General features: G+C 39.6%; 1 protein-coding gene across 1 annotated transcript in view; it reads left to right on the forward strand.

Moving 5' to 3' along the window:
• The window catches only part of LOC138052176 (intermembrane lipid transfer protein VPS13D-like), a 132,482-nt gene that overhangs the window by 46,185 nt on the left and 65,245 nt on the right, over positions 1-21,052 (forward strand). The window contains exons 18-32 of the mRNA XM_068898550.1: positions 673-810; positions 2,431-2,521; positions 3,240-3,363; positions 4,038-4,125; positions 4,853-4,977; positions 5,471-5,671; positions 6,503-6,754; positions 10,980-11,116; positions 11,694-13,075; positions 13,822-14,563; positions 15,062-15,257; positions 16,454-16,676; positions 18,069-18,294; positions 19,346-19,559; positions 20,276-20,409. Of these exons, the coding sequence (XP_068754651.1) occupies positions 673-810; positions 2,431-2,521; positions 3,240-3,363; positions 4,038-4,125; positions 4,853-4,977; positions 5,471-5,671; positions 6,503-6,754; positions 10,980-11,116; positions 11,694-13,075; positions 13,822-14,563; positions 15,062-15,257; positions 16,454-16,676; positions 18,069-18,294; positions 19,346-19,559; positions 20,276-20,409 (4,273 nt within the window). The remainder of the gene's footprint in view (positions 1-672; positions 811-2,430; positions 2,522-3,239; positions 3,364-4,037; positions 4,126-4,852; positions 4,978-5,470; positions 5,672-6,502; positions 6,755-10,979; positions 11,117-11,693; positions 13,076-13,821; positions 14,564-15,061; positions 15,258-16,453; positions 16,677-18,068; positions 18,295-19,345; positions 19,560-20,275; positions 20,410-21,052) is intronic.

Below are 21,052 nucleotides of genomic sequence, written 5' to 3' on the forward strand. Positions count from 1 at the left end.
CAGCATCTTATGATACTGCAAAGCATCTTGTACAGGCCCCAGTTTTCTACCAGTCGGTGATAGTTTGGTATTACTTGGGTGTGCTGTTGACGCTGGCCTCAAGCTAAGGATTAACATTTGCGTCTCATATCAATGCATAGTGAAACTCAACCATGGGGGCAGACTCTTTACTTTCAATGTCACATCAAGGAAAAGACGGTCATCAAAATGTTTTTCATCACTTTATCTTTCAGTAGAAAACGAATCTTTCTGGTTTTCTCTGAATCAGGCTTGACTGGTTCACCCTAAAGGCTATCCAATAGGCCAAAACTTTGGAAACTGATTGGGATGAACCCTGGTTATTGAGTTAGAAGGGACCCCGTCAACTTCATGCTTACAGGCCTTTCCAATAGATATATGTCTCCTAACATGGCAAGAATGTCCCCATCCCTTAAGTGGTCGATCATTTATTTATAGCAGAGAAGTGCATGATTATCCATTTGCCTGGTTTCATTTCTGCCTTCTGTCCGTGTTTAATTGATACAATAAAAAAAAAGACCACACATTTTTGTACACATTGTCACTTATCACACAATTTCAATGCAATTTAATTGTGCAAAGAAGTTCTTGAATACATTTTGCCCACTTACAATTTGATGGCTTGATTTTTTATTTGCTGTTTCTGTCTGGCAGGTACACTCTAAATTTGTCTGATATACAAATGGTCGTTTGCAATGTCAAAGATAACTGGTCCGAGGTTGCCAACAGACCATTTGTCACAAGTGATGTCCATGTGGTGGATAAATTCACCATTACCATCCAAATGGAGAGGTGAGAAAGCTGTCAAAAGCTGAAATATATGTTGTTGAAAGAATTTTTGGGGTGTTTGGAACCTAGTACACTTTTCTGTTTTCCTTTGTAAAAAAACCCCACCATGTAATGTTTGAGCAAGTGTTTGACTTTGTACTCGAGCAGTACCATTCGATAATCAACAAGAGGCTACAGGTAGCCTACACTTATGTTCGAAGGATTTTTAGCCGATTTCCTTTAAAGTTCACAGTATTGCAGTGTTTTTTTAATGTTTCAATATCTTGGTATATATCCAGTTTCAATCCTGTAATCCGAAGTCCAATGTCCACATTGCTTGAGTGCTTGCTTGAGTGAGGCTCCAGCACTTGGCTAAGTAGCCTGACTTCTGGCTGTTATACACAATTGTGGTCTCATTCACACAGAAGCCCTTCAAGCTAATCCTGCCAAGCCGACCACATGCTGGAAAGGTCAGACCACAACACCGGGAACACTGTCCCCTACTCTTTTCGAATAGTGTGTGCAGGGATCTTTAACGTCCCACAGAGTTAATGAACAAGGGTTGTGAGACGGGACCTCCGGCTAATCGTCCTTATCCGAGAAGACTAGAGAGTCTAACCATTTGCAGATGTAATTACAAAGGCAGCACTTTCTCCTCAGTTATTTAAAGACCCTGAGTGTTGGTCCGGCCGGAGTTGAACTCACGACCTCCCGCGTGACAGCCCGGTGCTCAACCAACTGAGCAACTGAGCCACCGGTTGAGCAACTGAGCCACTGCCACATTCCAGGTTTACATGCCATCTTAGCATAGTTGTTCACATTTAAAACTGCTAGCGCTGTTGCATTGATTCCACTCAAAACCAGTAAACAGATGCTTTAAAAGTTTCTACAATGGTATATAAAAATGTTGGGATAATCATAAGAATTATGTACATGTATTTAGCTCAGTAAGATGTGTTACCAAGACATACAATAACAGGATATTGAATTTGCGTGCAACGAAAACAAAAAATCTTTCCTGTCACGCACACAATTCCTTAATACACACTTCCTTGTTAATCTGTCACATAGTCTTCTGGGGCCGGTTGCTAGAAGCTTGGTTAGCGCTAACCGTTGGTTAAGAGGTGTCAAAACCTATAGGTTTTCATGGTATTTAACGCTGGTTAGCACTAACCATGCTTCGAGCAACCCGGGCCTGTGGTTTAGTGGTCATTGCAATTGCCTCTGAATGAGAAGACAGCAAGTTTAAATCCTGCTTGGTCTGCCTTCTCTGAAAAGTGTCTCTATGAGGCAAAGAACTCTTACAACATGCGCAGGCAAATCACAACCCCCCAAAAAAAGAGTCAGGGCTGAATCCTGTACTTTGTCTTTCGAAGAAAGTGCTATGTAGTAAAGTCAGCTTCAGTGTACATATAGCTGTCACTTAATGGAGCTACCGTTTGTAGGATGAAGGATGGGGGTGGATTGTCAAGCCTTCCTCATGAGTCCACCCCTTTTTTGTGGTTATTTCTTTCTGTCCATTAGTACATATCTTTTTGTTCTGTAACGTTTCATTGTATTTTGTATTTTTGTCACTATTATTATAGTTCCGGGTATCACTTTATTATCGCATGACTCCGTGATAATTTTATCTGTAACCTACAGGAGATTACTTTTCACTGCGGATCCTCAGTACCCAGCAGTTACACTTTCTGCCCAACTTCCCAACCTTGTTCTTCACATCAATGAGCACAAGGTATTGTACAAACTGCAATTGCAGTTGAAAAGGGAAAGGAGACGTCAGAACATTCCACGTTTAGTACTCTGAACAAGTGACATAGACTTTAAGGTAGCAAAAAATTAATGGCCGTTTTTTGTCCCATGACAGAGCTGGGGAGAGACGGGGGTCTGTGCACCATTATTTTGATGTCAGAAACTGCTTTGCATTGTTGTTTCGGAGAATGTTTGCATTGAAAAACAGTTGTGATGTCAAGTGAATAATGCACCCATGCTTCTTACTACCTTGGCCAGGGAACCAAACTGGCAATGTTTGTTCTCTTATTCAAAAGGTCACAGAATTAAAGGAGTTGGCCAAGGGCAAACGTGTTGGGCCATTGAACTCCAGAATTCACACAGACGTTTTCTAAAGGAAGAAAACAAGTGGTAGTTACATTAAGGTACATTTCAATGCCAGCCTCCCCGAAAGCAGTTTTTGTGTTTAATTCAGACCATTTGCACATGATCGTGACTTTTTCCTCCCAAAGACAAGTTCCATGTGCAGGTTCTTTTTTGTCTACATTACTCAGAACTTTTACTCTTTTTCCCTCACCAGAAGGGAAGGTCTAGTCTTTGAATCTTTGAAATAACTAAGATTATGGAACATGCCTGTCGCTTATGTCTAACCTTGTGGCAAATATTACTGTGTTCTGATTGATGGTGTCAGTCTAATAGCGATTGTTATTTTTATTTTGCAGCTCCTAGCACTGACGAAATGTCTGAAACAGCTTAGTAGGCCCAACGCTTCAGTTCCAGTGGCCCCTACAGTGCCTGAGAAAGAAAGGATTGTTGCTTGTTCAACTCCAGTCCCTCAAGTAGAGAGTAAGATACATCTTCATTACGTTTGCACTGCAAACTGTGTGCAGCTTCGTACCTGTTAAATATCAGTCTATGGTACTACACGTGTATTTAGAACCTTCTTCTCTGGATTACCTGATATAACAAGGTTCATTTGTTAAAATCCACGTCTTCTGAACCAAGAATACAGTGGCACAAGAGTCTGGCCCAGACCAGAGTTCTCGCTTTTCGTTACCATACCTATCTGGGGCAAGTTATTGGCAAACCCGTTTGTGTTAACCCTGCAAATATGTACGATTATATCAATCCATCTTTCATGCCACACACATACCATAGAGGACTATAACCACATGATTGTACTGGTGCTTTGAGGCACTACTTTTCATTATGTGTACACAAATTACCAGCTCCCAACATAAATGGCTTCATAGCTCAGTTGGTTAGAACGTCGCACCGGCATAGCTAGGTCACGGGTTCAAACCCCGTTGAAGTCCTGAATTTTCAGGCTTCTCAACGCAATTGCTAAAATTGCATTCATAACTGGGAGGATCATGATTTTACTTGATTTCATATCCGCAGTTCAATGTATGATTAATTTCATACATAATTTCGTTCATCATGTACATGTACACTGCATTGGAAACCAACCAGACTGGTTTAATTTCCTAACTTGTTGTATTATCTGTTGATACCTCAAGGAGTGAACAGCAGCATTGATGATTTATACTACAGTTTGTACAATAGCAACGTGACAATTCCAGAGATGCTCAAGGAATCACCAACCAGGTATTTGAGATTCTACATGTACACCAATGTAACATGAACTAAGAGAGGCAATAGATGGTGATTAAGTTCTGTGAAAAAGCCAGCCAAAGGAGTTACTCCGTTACTTTGCTTCTTGAGTTAAAAAGGACACAGGCGTTTTGATTCTGCAGCCATATTGAGTTAATGAATATCTGGCTTGCTAATCACCCTCTCTTGCAGTCAGAGACTGAATTGCTAAGGTTGTGGCTCAACAAGGTCGGACTGAAGGAAAAAAGTGTGCTTCCGGCTGGGAACTGTGCTGCCCCAGAACACGACCCATGCATAACCTCAGAGCTCAGCACCACAGCCAGATGGAATGAAATGTGGGTCATTTTTGCTGAGGGAGGAAAACTGAAGTACCCTGAGAAAACCCTTGGAGCGAGATTGAAATTGACAAATCTCATCCCACATTAATTTTTGAGCTCAGGATTTACCACATGGCCTTACCACATGGCCTTACCACATGGCCATACTTCCTCCCCCATGCAAACTTTATATTGTATTTACTTAGAGGATTAATCTGATTTAGTGAGTTGCCTTTGAATGATCCCTGGGCATAGAATGCTTTGGTGAATGTGGTCCTTGGTTGAGCAGTTCAACTAAATATAGATATAATTATTTGTACAGGTATTCCATGACATGATTTACATCATTTTCTCTACACACTCCCACATACATGTAGCTACAGTGAATCCATGTTGTGTTGCAGGACGAGCTCCAAGTCAGCTGTGGATATTACTCTAGAAGACAGAACAAAAGAACTCATGGAAGAGTCAAGAATGCTCCTTGTTCAGTTCTGTATTGACAGAGTTTCCCTTGGTGTACACAGTATGGGTAAGGTTTGAAGAATTGTAATGCTTCAGCATCTCCTAGTGGAGCTTCTTCCTAGGTTTGTACCATAAATTATTTAATTTATTGCTCCGGCATTTTACAAGTACAAATAAGAAGCTCTCATTGTTGTTCTTACAAGTAGAAAAGGGCCGTGGGAATAGCTGGTAGTGGATCAGTTTTACCCAGTTCAAGGAATGATTCGAGTGTACATTGAAAAACATAGAAATATCAGCAGGTTTTCTGAATAGTAAATGCGTCGTAGATGCCGTTCCAAGTCTCCAAATCGGATGAAACTGGACCCGATTTAAAGTCCTTGACTTAGTTCGAGTCTTACTTGAAGTTAATGGCTTCTCCTCCAAGCAAACCTAATTGCACAGACTTAAAATGGACTCCACTCCTCATTGCAGGCTTTGCTGTGTAAGGTACATTTAATTGCGTGAAAGGATTTTTTTCAAATGAAAAAGCGGTTGATATTTGACATTTCTCATTCTTACAGGTTGCTTGATAGCTGAACTTCAAGTGCTGGGAGTGAAAGCAAACTACATGAAGCGACCATATGATTCTACCACATCATTTGCTGTCCATGGTGTCCATCTTGTCGACGCAATCCAGACCTTTGGACCCGAGTATGAACTGCTTTTTTCTTCATGTAAACCTCAAGTTCCACAATCATCGAACAGCTTCACACAGTCAGGAAGTAAGTTAATTGCTTTTAACCTTTCAGCCTTTCTTTTGCAGCCTTCTCAAAATATTTTTCGGGAGCAGGTCATAAGGAAGGTGGAGACGGTTTGGTGCTAAAGGCACCCAAGCGAGTGCCCAAAGGATGCAAGCTTCAAGGAGGGTCTTGGGGCATGCTCCCCTGCGGATTTTTTCAAATTTAGACATTCACAGATGCAATTTTGTGCGGTCTGGTGGATTTAAAGTGACGAACATTCACATATGGAATTGACACTTGCTTGGAGTCTGATAAGAAATACTGGAATTCTAGTTAACATTTCATGTGCGCCAGGCAAAAAAAATATCGTGGACACGAATTTGTACGTCAAACAAACTTTTTTCAAGCTTTTAGAATATCTCCAGTGACTTCACGTTCGAGTTAAAATGTATTGTGACTGACATTTACTGACTGGAAGGAGACGGTCAAGCTTTCTGAGGAGGCGGCTCATTGAGCCGTCGACCGGCCGATTTTGAGAAGGCTGCTTTTGTATTAGTGATTAGGTTTGTGCAAAGCAATGATCCCGATCCCAGCGGACTGCACGAGGACCATGCTGCAGATATTAAGCAAATATAAGCGCGATGTATAGGGATAGAAACTTGATTTATATTGCTTGCAAGGAGAGGAAGGTCTGTGATAGTTCGTAGCAAAAAAATGAACAAACCAAGTACATGCAATTGTCCTTGAGAATGAAGTATTAATTGCACTTGATATATTGTAGGCATTGAGCCTTTTTTTCAGGTGGTTATTGAAACGTTATTAAGTTATAAACATTAGAGCCTTCCTTTCATTTCACTGGTCCTTATCTTGTAGGTCAAAAGTCGTTTACTGAAACAGTTAGTGGTGCCTTTTCCATTGTTGCTGACTTTGTAAGACCAGGTTCCAAAAGAAAATTTCAGGATAGCGATGCCTCCTTTTCAAGTGAAGGAACAGTTATAAGGGAAGAGGAAGACCTTATTACGTTTGATTATCAGCACTTTAATGCTGACAGTCCATCAACGAAAAGCGGCAATGGACATGGGATGAACCTGGCTAACTTGCAGTTTAACACACTCAATATCATAGGTATGTCATGTGAAGCTTTCATTTACTTACTACTCTTATGTAAGCGAACTCTGTTCTGTGTTCTTCGAAAATGGATAACTGAGTTTAAGAGGGTATCAAGTCAAGGAAGCGAAAATGAACCAGAAGACTAAACAGCAGAGCAGTTTTACATTAAAATTACCTCGAATTGGGAACGTAGCTGCCAAATGAGAAAATGTGTTACACGTTCAACAGAATAAATTAATTTGATCCGGCAAAAAGACACTCAGAATAGTTATAAACTAAACGAGCTGAGTAGTTTTAATAAATTATTGCTTGCATTTTCTGGGTTGTAACACATACACACACACATACACAACTAATAGAATAGACAAGAGGATAAATAATGAAATAATGAAATATATAAATCTAATTAATCTTAGCGAAATACATTTAGAGAAAAAAACAAACAAACAGCAAACAAAAAGAAAAAAAAAACCAAAAAACGGTACCAGATAGTAGTATAGTATTTTTTTTAATTTAAATAATATTTGATCACAGCATTTGCTCTAAGAGCTTCTTCTGCTGTGTGATAACAGCATGAACGTCTTTGGGTAAATTCAGTCTTTCACTGCAATCTGCAGTTAAATCCGTTTTTGAAAACCCTTCCTGTAACAGTCTGTGGTTTTCTCTTAGCCGTAAGGTAGGATCGAATTTCATACATACGCGTGTCTGTTCATTCAATAGTAAGCTAATGTATTTCCGTGAGTTGAAATCCCTGAACACTAAGTTTTAAAGGAGATTCGAAAATGTACAAAATTTTTCGCGAGTTTTGTTTTAGAATAAGTTAAGGTTTTCTGTTACTAGCGTGAAGCACGGGTAATGCAATACTTGCGTCATCGGTGAACGGCCTACGGTCTACAGTAGAATGAGGGGGACATTGGGGGGTACCGAATACCGCAATACCGCAAGAAAAATTGGCAAACAGCGAAATACCGTATCGAAAATCGACGAAATACCAATACCACATTTAGATCCCTTTATAATTGGTCACGCTTACTTTAATCTGCATCCATGTAGCGTGTTTATTTATCGCAAGCACGTACACATATGTCCCTTTATTTTAGTTATTTTGGTAGTTCGACGGTGAAGTTATTCACAACTTGATTGCTATTTTTCACGAAAGGAAGACTGCATTCGTTCAACCTTTTGGTAGGTGAATGCGAAACAAAAAGCATGGAGTGAAGTGTGAGGTTTTATAATGAATAAAAATCCTCTTACCTTTAACCGGTTTCCTAGTTTTCCGTTTTGTTTCAGTACATTAAACGATTATTAAAACGAATAACCCTTCCAAATCGAGATCGTGCACCAAGGAGGAAGTTTGCTGAGCTTCCGATTTCCCCTTGAAGCATTGACGCACTTTCGTCAGCAGTTTCCTCAATTTCTTCGTCACTACTACCTTGAGAACATTGAGAATTTTCCAAGGATGACACAACAAAAGCAACCGTAAAATCGTAATTACTGGCCACCCTCGTCAAAGTCAGCGCACGCAAAACCATTACGGACATTAAAAACCATTTTGAGTTTGATGTTGAGTGCTATACAGGAAGTCGCCTTAACAGCTATAAACAAAAAGAACCTCCAAGGCGCTCGGCTAGTACGAGTTTTCATAATTAAATGTGGGACTATTGAGACTTCTGAGGTTAAACTGTCTAGGGTCGTCAAGCTATCGTACACGCTGCATGACAAATGAAACAAACATACCAAATCTTTCTCGCAACTTCACAAGGCGTTTTTTGCCTTTCGCAACATCGAAGCGTATTCTTCTTCGGATACTGTTCGACCCCCCCTTGCCTTCTTCACAAAAAAAGCCTCACAGTCAATAATGACCTCGTCATCTGGAGCAGCCTCAGCCATTCCGAGAAAAGACCAGAAAACGTGAGAAGACCTCGAAGACTTCGAATTACCGGTTTACAGATCGAAAAGTCGAGTCAGGGGCCGGTTTCTCGAAAGTCCCGAAACTTTACGGGCCATTTTCGGGTATTACAATTCCCTTTGTATCTCAAGGACGGAGAGGGTTTAAGTCGTCAAACTTTCCAGTTATTTTTCTTTTTGTTACCTTTAAAACACGTTAAAAGATCGGCTCTCCAAAATAAGTGGTGAGCAGTTTCACAAATGCCTTTTTAGGGCCCGTAAAGTTTTCGGGACTTTCGAGAAACGGGCCCCAGATCTCAACGGAAACGGCTGATTATCATTGGATGCAAAAACAATCACATTGAAGGTTAACTGTCAGAAACTGTGTAATTATTTACCATTATGGCAAAACCCTCGACCTTTAATTTTATAGATGTATAGCTTACCTCTTTGCCTTTATAGCTTACTGAACAGTACTGTATTTTGTTTTGCATGGTGTATTGACCTGTATGAGGTTTATGAGAGAGGAGAGGGCAAATGAACCGTACTGCAATACCCTGAAGGACCTTCTTTTACCGAATACCGTCAGCCAAAATGATGAAAAACCGCAATCCGCCAGGATTGATGATACCGCGATACCGCACGTAAAAAAATATATTACCGAAATATCGCAAGAACAAAAGCTCAATACCGCTCTAGAATCAATGAAATCTTATCTACTTTTTAATGTTTTTCGAGTGTAGACCGTTGCGGAAACTTCTTTTAACTGCCTGTTGCTTTTGTAATCGTGAAAAGTCTATCTCAGGTTGTTTTTCCCTCCATTTGCATTTGTTGCATGTCAAAAAGGGAAAAGGTTGCTTTTTTTTTTGGACGAAAATGTATTTGTGCTTGTTACGATGTTCTCCTTGACATGGTGACGTATTAATAAGTTAATAAAAGACTGACAAGCTTATCATTCCGTAACCTGTTAATTTCTTTGTTTTGAACCGTCCTTTACTTTTATTGTAGAGATTTATAACTGTTACATGGAATAACAGCTTTTCAGTATTTCGTTCGCTGACCATTATTGTGAATTTTAAGCCTTTGAGTGCTTGTTCATTGAAGAGAATATATTATCAATAATAGTGTTACCGCTCATAGCGTAAAGTATACATTACACATTTCAGCAAACTGTTGATAAGTCTCGTAGGTATTCTGTATCGCTTGGCGCTGGAACTCGCGTTCTACTAAATTGGACACGTTCTCAATCCGATTAATATGGCAACTGCGAACCGGTATTGCAAATAATTTGCACCTGCACTATTCAACACCCTACGTGCTTTGAAACAGTTCTGTACTGGACAGTTATCTCGGATAAATAATTTGGAATTAAACTTAACCTCCCCACGGGAAAGTTTCCTTAGGGGAAGATGTATATTCACATATCCTGAGCACTTAGAAAAAATAATACTTCACAGAGCTGATTTACATTTTGAGTTTCACTGAAAACCTGTTCCCACTGGATTGATGTAAAGTCATTTAAAACAGATTCCTCATTCAAACTGGAAAAGTGTTGCCTAAAGATTTTATCTTTTGAGTCAGGTAAAAAAATTAATTTATTAAGTGATCAGTGAAATCATAAATTAGATTGCCACTAACAGTGTGGAAATCGAGGGAATTGAAATATTGTCAATCAAAGTGGCAGTGTGATTTTGTTATTCTAGTTGGCTTAACAATATGAGGCTCAAAGGAATTGGTAGTCATAGTATGTATAAAATCCTCAGTGGGTTTATGGATTTCAAAATTTAAAAGATTAACATTGAAATCACCTAGTAAAGCACAGAGTTTTCCTTCATTGTTAACAATATCAATACTAGAGTAAGGTTATCTAGGAATATGTGTAAATTCTTTTCTAATCTTCTGCGTAAAGAGCAACACAGACCGCGCATCTTAATTACTCCATTCCTACTTACCCACGTTCCTTTTTTAGATTCCGTCTTCGTAGCCACATGTGTAGCCATTAGAATATATGTTTTAGGTGGTTGGGGTTACCTGCAACCTGTTTGTGGATTCTAATTTGGTATTATAGGAATTGTTTATTTCAGTTTGTGTCGAAAGAGGGACTGATTGAACCATTAGAAATCAAACCCGTCATTGTTTTTTTTGTGCGCACTAATCAATCTGGATATTGTGAAAAGTCAGTCTGGTTTAAACTGCCAAAAGTTGCTTTGTTTTCCCGTTAGCACTTACAATCTTAACTCTGTAAATGAAACTTAGTTCTTACTACAGACAACAAGACTTACTCAAATTGAGACCTTTGGTTTTACCGTACTACGTGAATGATGTCCCTTTTTAACATGGTATTTTTCCTCAGCCAACCAGGAAACTTTAGCAGCACTATTTCAGTTTTTCAACACCTCATTCTCAACGGGAGATGTAACGAGAAATGTTGCAGAACTTCGCACAACGAGTGAAGAAGAACCTGACGAATCTCGCCCGCCTCGACCTGACGTAAGTCCGTTTTGACCTTTTTCTTTGAAAAGATGTTGCTCATGTTACAGGTATAAGTTTTGAAACCCTCTTTGTTTGTTGCCTTTGAAGGTCTGCTTTCGTTTCTGCATGTTGATTATAGATACAGTAGCCTTATCTTAAATTAGAAGAGAACGTAGTAGAGGGCCGCAAGTTAGATAACTGTTAGAGTTAACAGATTACCCTCTGTAAATAAAGTTTATTGTATTGTATTGTAAAATGAAGTGTCATTCTATAGGCCATTCTATAGGCCATTCTATAGGCCATTCTCCAATGAAGCGTCATAGCCATTTGTAAGGTACAATTTACAGATGTTGGATCTTATGAGACGATATTTAATTTACAATAGATGCAAGAACTGGCCAGTCCTCCCCTTTCCTAACAAAATTAGATAAACTTGTCAGCTGACCACCATTTAGCAGTTTATAAAATACATGACATTCGGAAAGAGCGGCTTTAAGAAAATTAGTAATATCCACGCTTCAGCCATTTCATCGTTACTTTATAAGCATATTGTGGTTCACCTGATTTCTAATTGATGCCATTGTTTTCCTTTTAGGAGCCGTGGTCTGATGTCACGGAGGTCACTGCATCATTTAAATCTATTGATATTTTGGTGATAAGGAGTATTAAAGTAAATGGAATGAAGTCCGTTCGAAAAGTTGCTGAAGTTTCTGTGAGTGAAGTTCAACTGAATGCATCGTTTGCGGAAAGTCAGCGAATTGATGGATCTCTTGGGGGCTTTAGAATCTCCGACCTCACTCCTGAAGGCTCTTTGCACCGCTCGGTTTGTACTTGTGGAAGTCTGTCCACGGGAGATCTGTCCTTGAGGCAGCCATCATTTTTGTGGTCAGTACCGGAGGATATGCAAGATGGCCCAAATGATCAAAGAGCTTTTACATTTACACTTCTCATTCCAAAGAAAGGTGGAAAGTGCCCAGGGCTTATCGTTGAGCCATCCGACGACAGCAATGTTGATATTGCGGAAATAACGAGAAACATTCAGGTAAATGTACATGTGGCATCTGCTCAATATACGCACACTCACAGGTTCCTTTCGGAGCTTTTGTTGTCTGCAGGGGATTATGCTGTTTATGCAGCACAGTTCGGAGAGAGCTTGCGTCAGGCTGCTAGCAGTGTGGCCATGGGACTTGTTAGCAAGAAAAGAGCCCTGGCAGAAGGGCTTGATTACTTGTCCTCTTCGTTTGCAAAAAGCGGTGGGCAAGATGAAAGAAGCTTGGGAAGTCGCCAAGGCAGTTTGTTCTTCGAAAATGACAGTAACATTCTTCTGGACAGCTGTGATTTCGTTGACAATGTTCCTCTTCAAACAAATCGAAGAGTTTACTGTTGTATCACAGTAGACTCACCTGTTGTGCATTTGCCGAAGTCTTCGTCTAGCACAGAGGTGCTTGTGGCTCATTTGGGTAAGATTACAATCAGAAACACACACTTGATGGAAGTTATGGAAGCGGAAAGTGATACCGGACATCTGACCACGGTTCAATTTGATACTGATCGATTGTTCGTTGAAATCAAAGACATGAGTCTGTACTGCTCATTAGCAGAACTCGCATCATCAGGGAGAACTTCCTTTTCATCAAATGACCGGTCATTTACGAGCAAAAATGTCATCAATTCGTCAAAATCTTCGAGCTCTCACATTCTTCACAATACAACATTTGAGCTTATCATTGATCGTCGTTCTGAAGATGTTGGTCAGTTAGGACTCCCCATGAACTTTAAAAAACCTACAATTCAGATTTCTGGCAAAGTTGCAACTCCTTTCCAACTGGAGCTTTCCACGTACTCGTATCGCCAATTACTAGAGACAATTGACAATATTGGTGGAAGCAATGAGAAGATGCATGTTCCGCCACCTGCAGGAATGCAGTTACCATCACTGGCAACTCCTTCCTTATCGCCAAGCACTCTTTCTCCAAGGTAGGCGAGATATTTTCACATCACGTGATTGTTTGCATCACAGGTTGGAAACAGACAAAGCAAATAAATATGTCGTTTTGGGTCATGAAAGAAGGCTTAGTGTATTACAACAGGATTTTGATGACTTTGTTTGGAGAAAAGTCCTCTTTGCAGGTTTGCAAAGAGTCTTTTTTTTGGCAACGTTCGTATCATTGATGTTTGGATAACATTGTTGCACCAACTTGCAGGTTTAACCTCAAATGGTTTACCCTTCTGAGATATTAATTTTCTTAAACCTTTGCAAAGATGATTTCTTTTGCCATTTTCTATTCAAATTTTACTTTTAATGAACCGTAAAACATTCAAAACCAGAAATTATTTGATCCACGACGAGATGCTGAGAAGAATGGAACTATTTTTTTGAGACGTTTTTCAAAATTGGAATGGAAAGCAGTTCAATATTGAATCTCACAGGAAGAAGATTTGTTTATCTTTGTTTCGCCAATGCAGCCCATTAAAAGCAAGCTCCGCTCAAAACGAAAAAAGCAAACTGTATGATTTATGGGAAATAGTTTTTTCTCATTTGCTGAAGATATTATGATGTTCGGTTTTTAGCTACAATAATTCAAGTAAACCAGACTATAGAATTGTAGATCCTGCAGAATTCACGGGTGCTTAGTTTTGTCAAACCCAATGATAGGTTCGTCTGACATGTGTATGTTTCCACGAAGCGGTTTTTTTCTGAGGCACTTCTTATTTTTTTGCAGCTCATCGACTGCCAATTTGGAAGCTTGCATCCCAGACAAAGTGTTGCCTGACAAGCGAGTGTCCTTTGTTCCCAATGTGGAATTTGGAGAAAGTGTTTCCAAAGATCTCGATGATGAATCAACCAATGACTTTGAACTCGAATCTGAGGATGCCACTCCAGTGCGAGCACTCTTCGAAATACCACATTTGAGCATCAAGCTTTGTGGAGAACTCAACAAAGTTGAACTTGAATTCGTGGACATCGTGTTTTACGACTTCTCTCTGAGTTATGAGCATACCAGACCAACTGTGACTTTAGTTGATGTCTCTCTTGGTGGGCTTATTGTTGAAGATCTACTTCAAGAATCAGAATCCCCTTATCGTCATCTCATCTCTTCTTCAGCTCCTCGTCAATATCGTTTGGAACGTTCGCTTTCCGCGTACCCTTCAAGTCTTTCCTCGTCTTGTCCTGTTGTGTCTGACGCTGGGTTAAATCAAAGATTCTCTTCGTCTTTACCACACGTACTTTCCCTCTCTCCCAGGCAAGCTACATATCGTTCACTTGCTCCGTTACGTCCTCTTTTAAAGAATGACAAGTCTTCTTCCATGCCTTCGGTTTTTCTTCCCACAGAGAGTGATGCATCTCTAGATAATACATCATCGGGTGCTGCTTTGATAGAAAGCAAGGAAAGTAACCTTGTGCATGTTAAAGTTCTCTTGATTGACAAGAAAGATGAGGAATTCACCACGAAATACACTTCGGTAAGAGCCATGTGTTTTATTATTTAAAGGACTCGTTGTTTTCAGGTCTTCATGTACGTTCAAGGGACGAGAGTTTGTTGTTATATGAAAATGGTGTATTCGTTGATAAATATTTGCTGGTATTAAATTCTGACGTCTGGCGTGGTTGTCACAGGACGAAAAAAAATTAGGGACGTTAATTCCCTCAATGTTAAGGCTAGGGACATTATTCTCATTGTTTTTGAATAACATTCAGTTTAAATTGATTTGAAGAGATTAGAAGTAGGCTAAAGAAAAGATGATGAAAGGTGTTCAAAACGGTTGTATTTCAAGAATTTTGCTTGGGGCCGAAAAGCAGATAGCAATATTATTGAACAATAACTTAAACGGCATTAATAAACCCACCTTAAAAGCGACAATCAGATCCGACTTTTGATCAAGAGGAGCATCATCCACATGCAACTGCTGGGCCTTGTCTTTTCCTTGTCATCACACGTGTACTGTTTTTCAAATTGACAGGTGAACCGCTTCATTGAAGTACACTTCAACTCCCTGGAAGCAAATCTAAATCTGCAAACGTGGGTAATTGTGTTAGAGTTCTTTGGAATTGGAGCGCCTCCACAGCCTGGCACCTCCGAGCCAACAAGTCCCGTTGCTGCGTCTTCTACTTCAGTTAACTGGGATACTTCCTACCAGTCTGACTCCAATATGGAAGGTAAGTGTCAGTTATTGTACTTAAGGTCCTCTCAGTGTTAAGTGTGATAACCAGTCCACTGTTTTGAGATCCTCATGATACTTCTTCAAATTCGGTTATGGCGTTAGCGGTAAAGCACTTTCAATTCCACGAAAATATTGATAATACTATATGGTGTTAAGTGCCATATGAAACCCTGGTTATTATCTTCGATTTTCAGTGAAAAAAAAAGGTCCTGGCCTTGAGAACCGGTAATTATTGGTTACCATGATAGCAATAATGGAGTGCTTCAAAGCATTCCTAATATTGGTGAACGTTACTCTTATAAAATATTTAAGACCAGCAAGTATACATTTTGGATGTTAACTAATAACCAGACAAAAGTTAAAATACTTGCAAATATTCATAATATGCTGGAGGTAATTGAGGGCCCTATTCCTAACTTAAGGCTTTAATTGAACTGCGAGTAGAGATCGTACCAGTAATACAAAATTGTCTTCTTACCTTCAATTTTCAATGGTCCACTTGTGTGAACGCTATTTATACTGTAGGTAAGTAGTTCTATTGTAAATCCTGTCACGCATGATTTTGATGTTTTTTGAGAGCATTCTAGTGTAGATGCCTGCTAGGGCAGCAGCTGCAACCTCGTTTCCAGGGTCTCTCTTCTGGAGGCAAAGAAGAGACCCTGGGAACGAGGTTGCAGCAGCTGAATTTGCATGTCACGTCCTAGGAGTGGGAAGTGGGGTAGTTTTGCCGATGGAGGTCACCCTCTATCCCAACTGTTTATTTAAGTCCCAGCTTTGGTATGTGCCAATACATCATTTTCACTGATTTCACTAAGGCGAGTCCAAATGGGAAGTTTCTGTTATTAAATTAGTTGAGATTAATTAACTAATTTGAGGTCTTGGTTAAGGAATTAGAAATCAAATATCACATTTCAAAACTAAAGGCAAGAGAGCGAATGCTTGTGCCTCATGACTATTATTTGAAATGTAAATTCATATTTCGCTAAAGCTCCGAAGGTGATTTTTAATATGTTGTTCGCGTGACCGCGTGGTCCACTTTCACGCGAACTGACAAAAAAGGTGTCGTCCTTGAACCAACCACACAGTATGACTCAGAACTAATAATAGATTTCAAATGATTTTTATCGGAATGGGGCTATTTATGGGGGATTCGCTCTCCCACCTGACATACGTACTCCTGTGTATTTGAAGTTGTGGACAAGGCAGAGGAGGATAGTGTGAACACAGATGTCAAGTTCCAAGTGTCAGCATTGACTTTGATATTGAGCAAGAAAAGGTACCCCATCGCCAGAGTCAAGGCTTTTGGGCTTTTTACGCACATAAACATGCATGATGGAAACTTTGCGGCTGAAGGAAAACTCTCCAGTGTATCAGTGACAGATATGTCCCCACACGGAAATTTGTATCGGGAAAAGTAAGTGTTGATTGACTCCCAAAGTCTGCATAGTTAAGAAGCAAAGGACTTCTTTGAAGCTAAATGGATAGTGTCGCCTCTCGTAAATGCTTAATTATTTAAAGTTTTAATAATATTCATTCAATTTCTATATATATGTGACGCATGTAACACTAATTAATATGTTATTTACATTATATTTTGTTAACATTTAGTTCTAGTTTGTTTCAATATCAGTTGGTGTTGAATTGTTAGTGTTAATTAGTTGTATTATATTATTAGTATTAGTAATATTAATTGTAATATTATAATTATGTAGGTGGGTAACTAATCTACTGTATTAATATCAATTTGTTTTTTAATATTAAAATAAAAAATTGTGGAATGTTATGGCATATTTTTGAGACAGAAACGGGGCAGTTTACACTCGTTCACAGAACAGTTACAGATGGTCATTACAAGGGTTATAACACGGAATATGAGTTATGTCTACATGTTCCTGCAATAAACATATGGGCTAATTAATCGAGAGTTAGATTTGAAAAAGAAAACAATTAAATTGAAATTAAAATACACAACTCAAAAAGTTAGAAGAAAAGAATGCGATCTGACTACAATGAAATATTCCCAATTCAAGGGCTAGCCCAGTCACATATGGGTCAATCAACTGTGGACGCTTACAGAACACTATGAAGGCAGTGTGGCCCAGTGGTTAGGGCGCTTGCCTTGAGATCCGGAGATCCCGGGTTCAAGACCCGCTCTGACCACTCGTTGAATTTGATCCTGGTAGTCCCTGGTTCAACTTCCCAGCTGCACTTGTAAATAGCCAACTGGTTTGCCTCCGGCCAGTTGGGATTCTTAACAGTTGTAGTTGTTGTGTTCTGTTGTTTCGTTGATTCATTGGCCCTGAAAAGCCCCTATGGGGAGAGGTCAATTAAGTATGTATGTATGTATGTATGAAAATTTGCGTAAGGAAAATTCCCTGTAACCCCCTAGGATTATCTTTCCAACTTTCAATCCAATTCAATCTTTGCTATCTACTGCTGCACTTCATTTGAAATAATGGTTACAAGAGTGTTTCATAGTTCGTGTTGATATTCTGATCTAAAGGCTCCTTGGACGTTTAAAATGGCGCCTCCAGGTGCTTAATATTTAAGTCTTAAATCATTGTTGAGATTCTCATTCAAAACCTACAACAAGGAACAACCAAAATGCATTCACTCCTGAAACATTTGCTTCCTCTTCACTAGATACCTTGTAGAATTAGCAGTATTTGGGAACTCGAGGGATTTTTGTTGCTGTTACTGTTCATAAGAGCTCTCGTCGGGGAGGACGAGACATTGACATATGGTTGTTCCTCTCGACAGGCATCAAGGAAAAGAAATAAAAGTAACATTTTTTTGCATCCATCAGATTTATAACGTTTGGAGAGGAAGCTCTGAGTTTTGATTTCTTCAAGTATGGTACTCCAGATCCTCACTTGCAAAGGGAAAATGACATGCGCCTTACATTGCGCATGTCATCTGTGCAATATGTGCATACCAAGCGATTTCAGACCGAGTTGGTTGCCTTCTTTCAGCATTATTTGCAATTGCAGGAGGTGCTGGGAAGGATGAGAGCTGTTTCTGAGGGAAATGAGGTATGTTACAGACCGAGATTTCAGATTGCGGTATCAATTGATTCACTGCGTTCAACGCCTGAAGTTTGTTCAATGGCTTATCTCCCAGGAGGCTGCTGTAACTTAGTGGTGGTCCATTCGAATTATTTTAATCATCTTTTTATGATTTTTTCATCCCTTTTTAATCAACTATAAAACAGCTGTCTTGTTTTACCTGAATATAGAGAGATCAGTGACATGCAATCACTTCATGGTAGGTAGCTCACAATCGAGAGTAGTTCTTGAAATTATGTATCACATTGCTGAGGAAATTAGCATGTTATCTCTATTTCCAAACTTCAACAACCCCAACTCCAGACAAAATAAGAATATTGATCCCAGAAAATTTTGGGGGAACGGGTCGTGCGAGGTTCTGGCTTAGGCAAATGCTGCATAGTGCGTGTTGCGAAAGAATGTCCCTGTCTTGGAAGTCCTTGAACCAAAAGCGAATTGTAAGAACACTGTAATTGCATGCTTAATAATATACACGAAAAAATTAGTAAGTTCTGATTGGCTAAAAAAGCGGTGCTGTTTTTCTTTAACACGGTGCAAAAACGTGTAACATCAGTGCAAATTTGTAATGCAGGGCAAATAAAAATGTATTTTGATTGGTTTATTAGAAATGTGAATTAGCGAATTAAATATTTTGTTTTGAAATCAAACTCGAGCCCTGGGTGGCGCAATTTTTCCCTGATTGCGTGATACGCGTGCGTTTCTTCTGCTTAACCATCTTGGATTTTATCATGTATTATTAACAAGTAATCACATGATGTTCTCGTGCAATTTGGAATAAATAGGCACTTGTGAATTTTTTCAATGGCTACAAATTTCTTTGAAAAAAAATTATTCGTGCTTATATATTCCAAACTGCATGTGATTACCTATACTAACAATAATTTTGTTCAATAAGATTTCGCGGTTTCTCATACTGACATCTTCAGTCATATTAGCAGGTCGGTTGCATAACTGGCTTCTATCATTCCCATCTTGTCCAGAGGAGAAGATTTCATAAAGGACGGTAATTTGCTTACAGGTCTCGTGGATGTTCTCAAGAGGCACTAGAGTGGCACTTGACATCAAGGCTGGTAACCCAGTTATCCTTGTGCCTCGCTCGGCCAAGTCTTCTCACATGCTGGTGGCTGACCTTGGTAACCTCACAGTAGGCAATGAATTCCTTTGGCAAGGTTCCTCTGGTACGCTTGGATATTCCAACGCCAGGCCAAGAGCACAATCCCAAAATGAGTTTGGTAAGTTTTCTCGGAGACAATTGCCATCTTGCCACTATCTTTTCATAAAAGACTTTAAGCAGGGACACTGACTTATTTTAAACGTTATCTTTTCGATCACCCCTTGGTCACTTCATAGAATGGTTCTTAATCACCCAAGAATCGGGTTTTGGAAAAAATAAACCATCAAAAACAAAAAGGTCATTGGCTGGTGCTCATATTCTCCACGCATCTTTTTGTTCGGACGCACGGTAAAGACACGTACCAAAATGTATTTGGACTACAGGAACCACCATTCAATCTGTAAAGGAGGAATACAATGATTTCACCGTGAATGTTAAGTGTAGTGGAGCGTCCTCCTCCTCCTCAGTTCTCCTGTTCTACTTATCTAGCATGACTGGCATCTGGATATCTGGGTGCTGGGTTGTGGGGTTTACCAGCACGATGAGTTTATCACTGTCTGTCGATTGGTGGTCTTAGTTAGGGCCACTGCACTTCCAAGCTGTCTTTGTAGCTATCTTCTTATCTTCTTAGCTACAATCCTGGCCAAAAAGTTTACGGGACAAAACACAAAATGGCATTACCAGTGTACATTTTTATTTTACACATCTATAACCAGTCGCCATAACCTTATTCAAGCTCTCTCTCTGTCATTTTTAGAACCCCCCACCCCCTCCCCTCGCAATGTTTATGGCAACTGGGATCCTTTGGACTTGACTTTTGTTTCATTTGTCCAGGTTCTAACCGCTCTCAACACATCTGCTTGCTTGAAAGCATGCACATTGAATTGGTCGACATGGATTTATTTACAGCTGTGAGAGTAGCTACTACTAATCAACCAGCAACTTCAGAATTCTCCTACAAAAGCCAGGTGCAGTGTTTTAATACTGGAACCTCTGACTCTGAATTTTTTTTGTAGAATAGTGTTTTGAAATCCTCTAGCAATTCAAATAGAAATGATGGTTCGGGAAACTCTATTGGAAGAAGGTGGTGACCAAATGGGATTTTGCAATATTGTTTATTTGAATGTTGTCCGTGTAGGACTTAAATGTCAACAGAAATATCCATTTTAAGTAGTCTTTTTTCCCGTATAATCCATCGCTGAGAGTTGGCCCTAGTAATGTGATTGGACCCACATAAGGACCTCAGTGTTGGGATTGGACCCATGACCCCGGATAAGATCACTGTTGCTCTAACGACTTCTCTATGAGGTCAGACAGGAGCAGGCTGTGGGTATTCAATCATTGCAAGTAACGAGAAGAGGTGCAGAAATCTATAATGTGAATTACTGATCCCTCTTTTGGCCTTTGCTCGCGTTTTTATTTCAGTAAAGAATGCGACCCCGACGTATAATGGCCAACCGGTTACTTGTGATGTATAAATACAAAACCATAGCGAAAATTGCGAAAAACAGTCAATGCCTTAAAGTTATGGGTTGCATTTTATTGCATATCAAAACTTTTGCTCATGCATTCTGATGCCACTGATAAAGACGTTTAAGATGTGCCACTCTG

This window comes from Montipora capricornis, chromosome 6 (genome assembly GCF_036669925.1).
Source record: "Montipora capricornis isolate CH-2021 chromosome 6, ASM3666992v2, whole genome shotgun sequence".
Classification (NCBI taxonomy): Eukaryota; Metazoa; Cnidaria; class Anthozoa; order Scleractinia; family Acroporidae; genus Montipora; species Montipora capricornis.